Genomic DNA, 12703 nt, shown 5'->3' on the forward strand with positions numbered 1-12703 from the left:
AGTGAAAATAAATCTGTTGCCTGTGATGTTTGGCACTCTTTCGGTCTGTGTCTAAACATTCCAGATTTATGGAAATATAAACCTGACGTGGAAAGAGAAGCGAGTTTCTCTTGAAGCCTTTAATTAACACAGGGCCTATGAAAAACAAATACAAAACACACACACATGATTGTGATTCTCCAAGGCCACAGGACCTACAGCAAATAGCAGGAGCGGCAACTATGCTGCGGAAAACTGAGTGCTTAAAATACATCCAGTTACAAAATTGTTACAAAAGGTTTTATTAACGTACATAACTTAATGTCATATTTAAAATCACAATTCCTTCATAGGAAAGTAGACCTCCAGGATTCGAGTGCACCGAGCTGGGGGAAAAGACAGTGTCTCTACGGCCGTGTCAGCATGCCCAGGTTGAAGAGGATGGAGTTGAGATTGATGCTGAGGAAGGTGTGGGCCGGGTCAACGGTCCTGTGCTTCTCCTGCAGCACGAGGTGCAGTGTGAACGCCTCAAACAGCCTCTTGTTCTTCCTGTGAAATTAAACCCCAAAGGTTTTTTATACTCTGTACTCTTTCACAATTCCACAAGTCCACAATTACATACCACTTAAAAAAAAGAAAATAAATAAACAAATGAAACAATTGGTGGCATTCCTGAGCGCTGATCACATGCATTATGGTCCACTGGCGCATGACTTTTGGTTTATTCCTCCGATGAAACAGAAGACAGCGGCGGAGCATAACAGCCCGCCAGATGGACAGACAGGAAACAAACGGCTTTTTTCTCTCTCTCCCCCTTTTAGTCATTGCAGATCCAAAAAACTCCACTGTGATCTTTGCTAATAATGGCTAACAAAGGCTCTGAGGGAAGCACAGCTAATAGATCAGCCAGTTTCCTTTAGGAAACCTACTATGACAAACAGTAAATCAATTTGGCATCGGTGTAATTGGCAGTTTAAGGAAGGCATTAGTCACATAATGAATGTAGTGTGCCATTTGCTAGTGGTTTTTTGCGAGGCCTGTGTTCCGTGCGGACCAGGAGGCTGCAGTGTGTGGGAGAGCAGACCTGACCTGGTGGCAGTGTGTGTGAGAGCAGACCTGACCTGGTGGCAGTGTGTGGGAGAGCTGACCTGACCTGATGGCAGTGTGTGTGAGAGCAGACCTGACCTGATGGCAGTGTGTGTGAGAGCTGACCTGACCTGATGGCAGAGAGCCTCTGGAGCAGCATGGCCACCTTCTCCAGGACGGGCAGCTGCAGCCGAGGGTTGTGCAGCAGCAGCGATGCCGTGCGGAAGAAGTCCTCCGTGCTGCAGGCCTCCAGGAAGTGAGTCTGCATCCCTGAGCGGAGCAAGAGGGAGCTGCTCAACTACTCACATTTATGGATGCATTTGTTTACATGTTTTGTAGCAGAAAAATAAGGAAAGTGAAACTAGAAAATTGTCTGATACCGAGTAACAAGATGCACGCTGATGAAACGCTATTCTTCCCTTGTGCTTTTAAAGTTGCATCTCTGCTTTGAGCTTAGCAATACAACCTCAAGTACACTTCAAGACCAAATAATTGCAAACTCCTTCATTGAGGTCAATTGATTATATGATTCAATCTGGCAAAGGGATACGTACATGTTACATTTCTATGTAAAATTCTGCACTTTAAAAACAAACAAAACTAAAAAATACTTTCATGTGAGCCACATAATTTGTGTGCAAAATTGAGTGCAAAACAGTTGTTTGCTTAATTATTTATTGCTGAAGGAATTTCATCCACCTTCACTTTTATTCAAAACTTTTCAAAGTCCACGTGAATTACCTCTAAAAGATTTAAATTTCCAGGGAAACATTTAATGTGCCATTATAAAACAATTCAACAGCTGTCCACAAGCTTTCCAGACTTGACCGATGTCACTGATAATTAGCAACCAGAAAATCGACCTTAGGTAGGGAAAAACTACTGACTGACCAAAAGTAACTTCTGCCTTGATTTAGACAGCACATTTTGTAAATGAACTGTGATCTTACTGGATTTCCAGTGGAACCTCATGTATGACAGGCTGGACCCAAGCAAACGGCACAACACTGAAGCCTGTTCTCTCTCAATACAAGCAGGTCCTCATGGTGTTAGTCAGAAAACCAAAATCTTACCACCACTGCAATATGCTTGGACAATATAAGTCTGTGTAATAATCCCTCAGGTCCAGCTCCTTCAGCCAATCATACTTTTCTGCAAGAGCTTCGCAATAGTGGAACACCCTACCAACTGAAATAAGAAACTGTACCTGTTCCATTTTTAATCTACATAGTAAATTGCTCTAGTATTGCTCCGATATCACTGTCGTACCTGGACAGGTGTGTGGACAGAGCGACAACACACCAAAAAAAGAAACCCTTTCCCCAATCAGAAGACCTGGATGAATAGAGAGGTGTCGTGTCGTCGTCCCCTGCTCAAAGGAAGAGGTGAAGCTCCAGGTCTGAAGATGAGGAGGCTTATAGCTTAGCCAGGGCCAACCTGAGGAGGGGACCCCCCCCCCCAGGGTAAACACTATTCCAAACAGAGGACTGAAGAGCACTTCAACTCCCCTGAGCCCCGGTGCATGTGGCAAGGCATACAGATAGTCACGGACATCAAACAACTCAGCACTGTGCCCCCGACCAGCTCTGCCTCCCACCCCCACAAACTCAACTACTGCTCCGCTCACTTAGACCAGGGAAATAAGGAGGTCATCCTCAGACTCAACTACTGCTCCGCTCACTTAGACCAGGGAAATAAGGAGGTCATCCTCAGACTCAACTACTGCTCCGTTCACTTAGACCAGGGAAATAAGGAGGTCATCCTCAAACTCAACTACTGCTCCGTTCACTTAGACCAGGGAAATAAGGTGGTCATCCATAAAGCAGATCCACCACCCCATCAGCAGCCTCTCACACTCTCCACCTCAGATATTTGCTCCACCCAGAGAAAGGTGAATGCACAGAGGAGAGCTGGCCATGATGGGTGTCCCTGGCCCGGGCAGTTTTCCCCCACTGGTTTCATGACCCCAACCATCGTGCCTGTGCCGAAGCACTCCACTGCTACAGCCCTTAATGACTTACATCCTGTCGCACTCAACCCCCATCATCGCAAAGTGCTCACACTTGAAATCCTGTGCCACACACCAGTCTGCCTACCGCCGCAACGGAGAACGCCATCCTCCACGGCACTCCACACGCATGCGCTGCCTGGGCTGCCTGGGCAGGCTGAGAAACATCAAAGACGCCTCCAAACCCCAACCATGGACTTTTCACTCTCCATTCAACAGGTGTTCTTCCCTTAGGCGGTGACCTTGCTAAGCTCCACACCACGCCTCTTAAAGCATCATTGGATTCACTACTGCACTCTTCACAGTACTTTAACCAACAAGTTATTTGCACTTTGGACAGACTGAACCACTGTTTAAATGATGTGACTGTACATATAACCCATTGTACATGTTGTTTATACTACTATACCATATATATTTTGGAACTCTACACTGTCCATCTCTGTACATATTACCAATGTTGTCATATTCACTTTCCCTGCACTTAATCTGTAAATAATACTAAATTTTTGCACTTCTGGTTACACACTGCTTTTAATTCAGCTCGTATATCCACTAAACTTACTCACGACACAAACACACTGCTTTTAATTGGGATAGACAGGCAGCTTTCATCTCAGGGTAGCTGACTAGAACAATAAAACAGATGTTGATCAGATCAGAGCACAAAAATAAACATAGAATGATAGTATGACTTCACATTTGTATTCTCATACGGAGACAAAACGGAGCCCTACTGAAAGGAAGCCAAGTCTGTCTACACTTAAATCACTGAAAGTCCAAGAGGTCGAGACAACGCCACAGTACCCTCTACTCAAGCTTTGTGAGCAACCTGATTCCCCCCCACCCGCCAACCCAAACGACGGAATGCGCCAAGCGTGTATGGAAGCATAGACCAATTACTGTAAATTCAATCAATTTGAGCTTAATCGTGCATGCAAACAAGAAACGAGTCTAGGACAGCTCCTGTAATGTTCCAGCAGTGGGGCCCTGTGAGGCTCGCTCGCTCACAGCCCACAGCCCCCAGCCACACAGACGCCGGTGACACACCACAGCCTCCGCTCCCTGCAATCTCCGGTGCTGTGGTCTGGAGGCCGAAGTGTGTAAACCCGTTCTCTGAACATGTGCTCCCCTCAGACACGCATGTGGCCCCAGGATCCTCACACATCTGTTTCCCTCACATCTTCACAGGTACCTTTTTCCAAGAGGGGTGGGAGGGGTGGGGGGGGTCTGGGAACTTCAAAAGCTGTCCATCCGTGGCTGAATGCACTTTGTCCGTGTTGATTTAAGGGCCCCGTTCTTTTTGAATGGCTCCTCTCGGTGGGCCCCCTGTGCCGAGGTGAGACACATGGAGTGGATTAAGTGCAGCGTGAGAGTCACTGAGGGCGCCCCGGTGCCACAGACACCAGACGTTGTGCAGGACCCGCTTCCGACAGCCCCGCAACACCCCACCCCACCCCACCCCAGCCCGCCGGAGTGACCTTCAGGTGTGAACTCCCTCCAGTCACCACCGCTCTGCTTCAGCTCCCTTTCCCCCCGGAGACCCCTAATCACTCCTTCCACAAAGTGCTTTAATTGGCCAACCTGGGTCTCCCGCTCACTCCCCCTCATCCATAAATCAGCGGTAGGTGTCTGAGCCTCCTGCTCCCCCGAGTGCCAGTGAGTCTCCGTGTCTCCTGGCTCGCTCTGCACAGCGTCACTGGCCAGCGGCGGTGCTGCCCGCTGGGCTAATTAGCAGCTTTTAATGACCATTAAGTGCGCTACTGCCAGTGTTTAAAAGCCAATGGTTACAAGCTGCACCTCAGGAATGGAACGCTTTTCCTCCGCCCCCCCCCCCCCCTCTCAATCTGACTGACAGCGACCGGACATGACTTAGATGTCTGATAGAGTGCAGAGAGCAAAGAACTTTTATCTTCACTCTCAGAAGGGAACAGAGCAGGGCAAATAAACAAGAATCAAAAAGATCCTGAAAAATTAAATTACTGAGGCCAGCCCGGTCGAGGGCTTTTTCTGTGGCTGAATGCGGTTTCCCTTCCAAATCTTTGGTGAATTTACGCTCCGTTGGGAGGCAGCGAGCATGTGCGTATGGAGACGCTCGGTCGGGACGCACTTCTGTGCAGCGCATTCTCTCAGACTCTTTCATCTCTTTAATCATAGCTTCAGAAGAGAGTGCCCTGCAGATCTCTATGTGTGGGCACCGGGTCCGTTACGATGGATCTGTGTTTCTCTCTTGAGGGTTAGAAGCTTGGAGAAATGGGATCCCCTGACAGCATGTGAGCAGAGAGCAGCACATGACTCCCATGACTACCATGGCAGACGGGTGGCGTGGCACCCCCCCCCCCCCCCCCCCGGCTCTACCCTTCACTCAGATGCATCCAATGCTGCCAACCACAAATGACTGCTAATCCAAACAACTCTGCATCCAAACAGATCTTGACTATTAAGATCCAATCTGCAATATAAATACTGGTGCCTGTCGCTGTGGAGGTAATCACTATATGGAGTACACAAACCTATTAACACTCCTAAACAAGACTGTAATGGAAAGAGACGAGGGATTACTGGACATTTACTGTGACGTGGAAGAAATGCTAAAGGACACATGACGCATGGCCAAGGAGTTTTTTTTTTTATGTTCATTACCTCCAATTGTTTAGCCTTTTTATATTCTTTTCTGTTTTTTTCTGGTGACAGGCAGTGTTTCAGTATGAAGTAAATATATAAACAAGGGCAAAGAATTGAAAGGAGATGTGTCTGAATGTGGAAGAATAACTGGGGAGTGAATGAATGTGAAAGTGGATGACGTCCCACTCAGCGGTTACACACAAACCGAGGCAGAGAGACTCAAACGTAAACATACACAACCAGGACGGGCGCTACAGAGCCCCGGGTAAATGCCTATTCATTAGTCTCCCACTTAACATCTAATCAAAACCTTGGGGGACAAATGTGTTATTCTTGGTGCTCTGAGCACTCACTGCCAATTACTAAACAGCTGCCTTCAAAATGTTTAATACTCAACGGAGGAGTCAAACTGTGTGTGTGTGTGTGTGTGTGTGAAGGACTTTTATATCTATGCCTATTTAACTGTTCCTCACACCGTTCGCGAGAGTGTGGATATGTGCACTATCGTTTTGTGTTTGTGCATTTGCAGGCACTTACAGGACTCTGCACACATCAGCATGAGGACGTCCACTGCAGGGGCCAGCAGGCCGGCGTTGCCCCCCCTGAGGAGTGCCGAGACCACAGGTAGGGCCTGGTACTGCAGGAACAGAGCCTGGCCCTCCTCCGCCTTCAGCTCCACCAGCAGAGCCTCCAGAGCCTGCGCCAGAGTGTTCACTGACATGCCAAGGACCAAGACACAGGTTCATGTGTGGGGGACAGAGAGAAAGAGAGAAAGAGAGAGAAAAGAGAGAGAAAGTGAGAGGTTTGGCAATAATCCATGGGTCAAGCAGTGTGCAGACGTCCAAAGACTGAGCGTGTGTGTGTGTATATGTGTATGTGTGAGAGATAGAACAGCACACTTTATATGACAAGTGCTTTCCTGCCTATCAGGGCTAGAAAATGCCAAAGAGGGTGTGCGAAAGCTGGCAGACACTTGACCTTTGAGCCATTGGGATAGAACCTGAACCCGTCACATGATGGAGCTAGTTAAGCGCCCACCACCCCAAAAACCTCACCTGCAGATAGATATGGCTTACCAGAGCATTTGAAATCAATTTGGTTTCCTTTTTCCCCACAAAACAAAAGGGATGAATTACAATGGCTTAATATGTTTCCAACATGCCCTGAGAGAGCCGCTTAGCGTGCATGCAGGTCTGCCACGCTCCAAGCACCGTACAGTAGAAGGAGGGGAGAAATGGGGACGTGGGGGATAAAAAAAACAAAAACACTGAAAATGAAACTGGTGTAAGGATGGAGGGGGAAAAGACGAGTCTGAAATCTGCGTCCTGATGCTTCCCACATGGGCCTGAGACGTCTCTGAGCCCCTAGATGGCCAGTGACTCACCCAACCCTGCCAGCACAAGAAGATTCTGCTCATGATTTGAGGAACAGTGATTTTTCTTGATTAAAAAAGAAAACAATGAAAGAAGACAATGTCCTAATGCCTATGCAACTTTTTTATTGATGACAACTGTTCATGAGGCTGTTCTGAATTGTGTAATTTCTCCGTCTCTGACTAAAATGGTAACTATTAAGTACCATTTAGAAGACTAAAGAGAAGAATTTCTCAATTCTCCACAAATGGATTTTTTTGCCAATCTCTATGGGAGAGCCAGAATCAGTTAGGACACTATGAAGTTGGGTGGCAGGGCTGGACCGCAGATCCAAAGTTTCGGGGATCAAACTTCAGCTATACAGACAATTGCAGAAGGGTTTGCCATTGTAGACAAGAATGTTCTGAAATTATATTATATCATAAAAATATGAAGCTGAAAGCTTTGAAAGGTTTGGGCAATCCAGAGCTCCCAGACTCCAAGCTGTAATGTTCTCTTGAAATGACTGAAAAATCACAACATTGCCATCTGCTGTAGATTTCTGCATAATACATCTGGTCCTGAAGGACAAGAAAGTACATCTTACGTTTACTGTTTCGTTTTCATAACCATTCCAAAATACAGTGTTTGGACTCTTAAGAATCTCATAAGAAAAGTGGAGACTACTTGCAACCTCCAATATCTTTTAACAAAATCCTTCTAAAAGTACAGAATTCACAACAAGATTACAGTTGGATGTTTGAATTACCCTGTCTTCATTTGTATATGCCCAGGTTTGCCATGTCCGTGTAATGTAATGTGAGTAATGCGATGCATAGTCATCACATGGCTACAAACACTGAATTATGGCCTCATCCTGATTAGAAAGAGGGAAGACCATTTTGAGATGTTGACTGGATCATTTACACCAATACAATGTCTGTCTGCAACATTCTGCATTGGTTTCCACCCTGTTCTAAAAGGGGCTTCAATGCAAGCAAGAATGAACGAATAAATGGATGAATGAATGAATGAATGAATGAACGAATGAATGAATTAATTCATATTTCCCACACTGATAAGTAACCTTTCAAGACAATCTGGAAGGCATTCAGTAAGGTTCCACCAGGACACAGCAAGGGTGTCTACAGCTTCTGTACTCCATACAGCTTTTACATGGTGCACAGGCATGCATTAAGAATCAATCATTCTTCCTACCCTGAGTGATGGTTTTGAGGATGATCAGCATTGACAGGAACCTTGTGTGAAGGCATGGGCTTCTGAAGAGAGGACAGGGCCTGCTCTTGCTGGGAACACCAGGGTCTAGAGAGCCTTTAGTCATTTCCTCTCCTAATCTCCGCAAGGTGGATGTTAAGGGGGTCTGCTGGGAAAATAAGACAGGGACAAATGTCAATAAATGTGTGTCTTATACTGTGGATGTCCGTTTGGTCCTTTTTTTTTAGTGCACAGCAAATGGCTTTACTGATGTATCTGAACTTAAACCTAAACCATCATCAGAAGGCTTCTTAAGACTTAAGACACTTAGTCTCAACAACACAGTGACCACACCTGGGAGCTCAGATCCAGCTGCTTCAAGCACCAGTAGCTGACTTGAAGTAGCGGTAGATGGAAGGGTGAGTTGACCTCAGTAGCCTGTTGAAGTTGTTCGGTCAGGACTGGCAAAGCCTGGGAGAAAGAGTAAATGAGAGCTACAAGAATGCCTGAATGCTTAACCAGACCATGAAAACAAAGAGAACCCACCATCGCCACCTCCAGAAACACTGTTCCATGCATATGGATGGGCAGGATAAAGCTAATGTTATAGTGCCCCAGGCTGAAAACAAAGGCCATCTATAACTGCAGCATGCCAAGACATGAAGAGCCTCTGCACTCACTGTATCAGGTAAGGTAGATGCTGGCAGCCCTGTGTGGGGGGATTGGAATACTCAAAACAAACCTTTGCACACCTCTCATGGAGGGAAGTGGCCGAGGGAGGCATATCCAACGGAAAAGGAGTGCTCTTGTCTCCCCCACCGGCCTGGAGCAGCTGGCTGTCCAAAACCCAGTCCAGAAGGAGGGCCAAGAGCTTCCCAGAGGTGCTGCCCCCTGGGATCTGCAGGAAGTGCAATTCAGAACAAGCTCAGAAGTGTTGTTGTCATTGGTGGTCAGTTCATTAGTAGATATTTCAACATGCGGTTTCCGCCATGCCATGCCTTTCTCTGGCTTAAATGGTGTGCGGTGTTCCTCAGAAGGAAAACAATTGGACTGACTGATTCGATAGATCATAATTAGAGAAAACACTGCTGATTACAATAATGATCCTCACATGGACTCAGTTGTCCGGGCCTCTGATTGGGTTTCAGGCTAATTACTTCTAATCAAATAACATGATTTTTATGGAGGGAGAATATAGGATTGCTTTGGAAATCTACTGCAATAATCCCAAATCCAGTGTTCCTGAGTCAGTAAAGAAGGGATGGCCGTGGGTCGGCAAAAAGAGCAGTTTACCTTTGCAGTTCTCACAGTAGGTACAGCCTTATCAGGCTTGGAGGGTTTCACTTCAAATTTAGGAGCAATATTGTCCCGTCCTTTATGTGCCACTGCGTAGTCATACTTTCTCTGTGGGAAAACAAAAGAATCTCTCTCCGTTGGTTTGTTTTTGTCTGCACGCACGCACACACACACACACACACACACACACACACACACACACACACACACACACACACACACACACACACACACACACAGAGACACACACACACACACAGACACACACACACAGACACACACACACTTTTATCACTCACCTGAAGGTTCTCTAGACGCGCGTGTGCTTTCTTGACCTGGTCCTCTAACTTCTTTCTCTGTTCACCAAGATCTATTAGCTGCACATTTACATTGGTATGTTACAGCAGGCACAAAATGGCAGGAAAAAAAAGCCTTTGGTGCGCACAAAAATATATTCCATTTAGAATGTATCAAAAGTACAGGTAAGGAATCTTGACAATAAAAAAAGGTCACAAAGGGACTGAACTCTGAAAGTTACCTGCTTTTTCATGGATTCATTTAACCCTTTGATTGTGTCAAAGCTTGATCTGATCCTCTTATTATCTTTGGTCTTCTCCTTGAGAGCAGAGTTTAAGTGGTCAAGTTCAATTTGATGTTGCTGAGGAAAATCAGTAACGGTAAATGAATGCTTGCACAACAAGCAGAAGAGAGGAGAGGTAAGTATGGAAATGCATTTCAATTAAGCAAGAATTGGTACGACCATAGCGGGAAAACAGAATTAAATTGTATTAAACGGCACTAAAAAAGGACCGCATATTTAAGTCCATATTTCTTCTGGCTGTCTATGTGACCTAGTTTATGAGAAATGAGAACCACAAATAGTGGTCCGTCATCTGCCATTTGCTGTGTGGGACATAAAAGATCAAATATTCATCCAAACACTTAGCCTAGCCTCATATTCATTCCTGCTTAGCATCATCAGTCTCCACAGCTCTTCAACCAAGGGTCTACTCATCATATTTGTATAAGAGAGCAGAAAGGACAGAGTCCTCCAAAGTCAATTCTACAGATATTATAGCACCACAGAATTGCTAATATTCGATTATTTAAGTCTAGTCAAATATGTATTTACACACAAATAGATATGCTCACAGAATTCAACACTTAAAAGGTATGCGTGTCATTACAGGGACCTGATGACAAATGATTAATACCAATTAATAATGAATTAATGTCAATTTAATGTCAAATGAAAGACACAGCAGGTAACCGGAAAAGACCATTCAGACATGGTGTAGACCAGAACATAGTTTCTGATTTTAGCCTCTCAATTGACAGCACTACACCGTCAGAGCCTTTCTAAAGTATTGCCCCATGTGAGTGTCTCCATGAAGCACAGCCCTTAGGATCCCTACCTGCTGTAGTGCACGGACGCGGTCATGCACCTCCCCCTTCACCCCACACACCTTGTGCAGGGTTGGTTGATGTTGCAGCAGCAGGTTCTCCCTCTGCTCCAGTTTCTGCTCTTGTTTCAGAAGCTTGGCAGCCCATTGCTGCTGATTGAGGCGCTCCACCTGAACAAACACACATACAGGTCAGTTCTTTGCTATATACATACACACCTAAACAATAGTTGTGTTCAGCCACTGTGTCAGCAGCCGAGAGCTGGAAAAAGTGTGTGCATAGATTGACTATTTAATGCATGCATGCATGCCAAGGGGTGTACTTTACTTGCAACTTTTCATAGATCTCTAATAGTTCCTGATAGACATGTCCCAGGCCCGATGCAGAGGAGGGACTGTGTGGGGAGTGCGGATTTTTAAGTCTCTCCCCCACATGCTGTGTCTCAGAAGGACTTGACAAGTGCCCCAAGTTGGAAGATAGGGTCACATCTGAAAAAAAAATGACAATTGTTGAGTTTTTTTAGAGGGAGTACACCGCTTACCTTGTTATATAAACAAAATGTATTTATTTGTATACAGTAATCACTGAAGAAACAGCATACCCGTCTCTGTACACTGGACATTTAACACCGAGTCAGTGTATTCAATGTTCAAGTCACTATCACTTTCATCCCAGACGTGATTACTGTCGAGCCTGGGAACGGAGGGGTATATGTTATATTGCTCGAAACATGTGGCAGGCTCAACATAAGCTATGTTTAATTAGATACTGACCGCAGTGGGAAACTTCTGACAGCTTTGCAGAGCTCTTGCAAGTTTTTATTGTGGGATTTGATCTCGCGGTAGTAGCAACGACTGGTTGGAGACTTCCACGCTTTAAGGTAACGTTACACATTTAGACTTAACACTTTAGACACTTCCGTACAATTTGTTAGGAACACCAACTACTAACGTTATCAAACAGGTTAAATAAATGAAGACCTCACACCACATTGACCAGGTCAAGAACAAGAAGTGTGTTACTTTTCAATTTGGCCATCAACTCACCCTTGCTCGTAACCTTTTTGGTATCTTGTGTTGATTTGTTTTCGGTGCTTGTGGTAGTCTAACAGAGCATATGTAAACAGACATTGAGTCACCATTCTCCTTTACTAGTTTTAAATATCTGCTAATTAACTAAATAGGGACTAACTTTGCAGGCTTTTAATTGATTGCTTTCATTAGACGATCAACTTCTGTAACTTAGCCAAATAGCGAGCAAGCTAGCTTGCTAACGTTAACCATCAACACAACTAAAATGCGTGTCAACAACGTAAATAGCAAGTTAATACCAGCTGTCCCTTTTCCAGATACTTCTTCTTCAATTCTTCCACTTTGGCATCAATGTCAGTGTCTGATGACTGGTTCATTGTAGATTAATAACGGAGGCAAGGTGAGCTACCTGACTAGCGACATTAGGATTTTTAAACCAGCCGCTTCAGTGAGACTTTTACCCGGAAGCAGGTTTATTGAACTTCCAGGTCACCAACGAATCTATCAAATTTACATGTATTGCCTCCTAAATGTATATGCCACAGAAACGTTATCTTAGATGTACTATTGACCTTTTCATCATAGCTCATAAGCCACTAACGTCCAGTGGAATTAGACATTTAGACACGAATATAAGAATACTGATAAAAAGCATAACAATCTGTGTACTGACAACTTCTTTGCACCTAGAAGTAATCAAATGCATT

The 12703-nt window shown here is 45.1% G+C and overlaps 1 protein-coding gene across 3 annotated transcripts; it reads right to left on the bottom strand.

The window, feature by feature from the left end:
• Positions 1 to 108: 108 nt before the first annotated feature.
• On the bottom strand, positions 109 to 12664 carry LOC105898098 (coiled-coil domain-containing protein 138). Of its 3 annotated transcripts, none has more exons than XM_031560890.2 (15): positions 12296 to 12664; positions 12012 to 12069; positions 11739 to 11838; positions 11567 to 11658; positions 11293 to 11453; positions 10977 to 11135; positions 10100 to 10219; positions 9861 to 9938; positions 9559 to 9669; positions 9008 to 9163; positions 8620 to 8736; positions 8269 to 8434; positions 6236 to 6412; positions 1192 to 1335; positions 109 to 528 (listed from the first exon to the last, which is right to left on the bottom strand). In XM_031560890.2, exons 1-15 carry the CDS (start codon positions 12371 to 12373, stop codon positions 398 to 400), a joined length of 1848 nt encoding a protein of 615 aa, XP_031416750.1. In that variant the 5' UTR covers positions 12374 to 12664; the 3' UTR covers positions 109 to 397. The 3 variants fall into 3 exon arrangements, with proteins under 3 accessions (XP_031416750.1, XP_012680555.2, XP_012680554.2); XM_012825101.3 differs by having other exon boundaries at positions 1197 to 1335; positions 8269 to 8431; positions 12296 to 12613; XM_012825100.3 differs by having other exon boundaries at positions 1197 to 1335; positions 12296 to 12613.
• Positions 12665 to 12703: the final 39 nt, after the last annotated feature.

This window comes from Clupea harengus, chromosome 2, assembly GCF_900700415.2.
Source record: "Clupea harengus chromosome 2, Ch_v2.0.2, whole genome shotgun sequence".
Lineage (NCBI taxonomy): Eukaryota > Metazoa > Chordata > Actinopteri > Clupeiformes > Clupeidae > Clupea > Clupea harengus.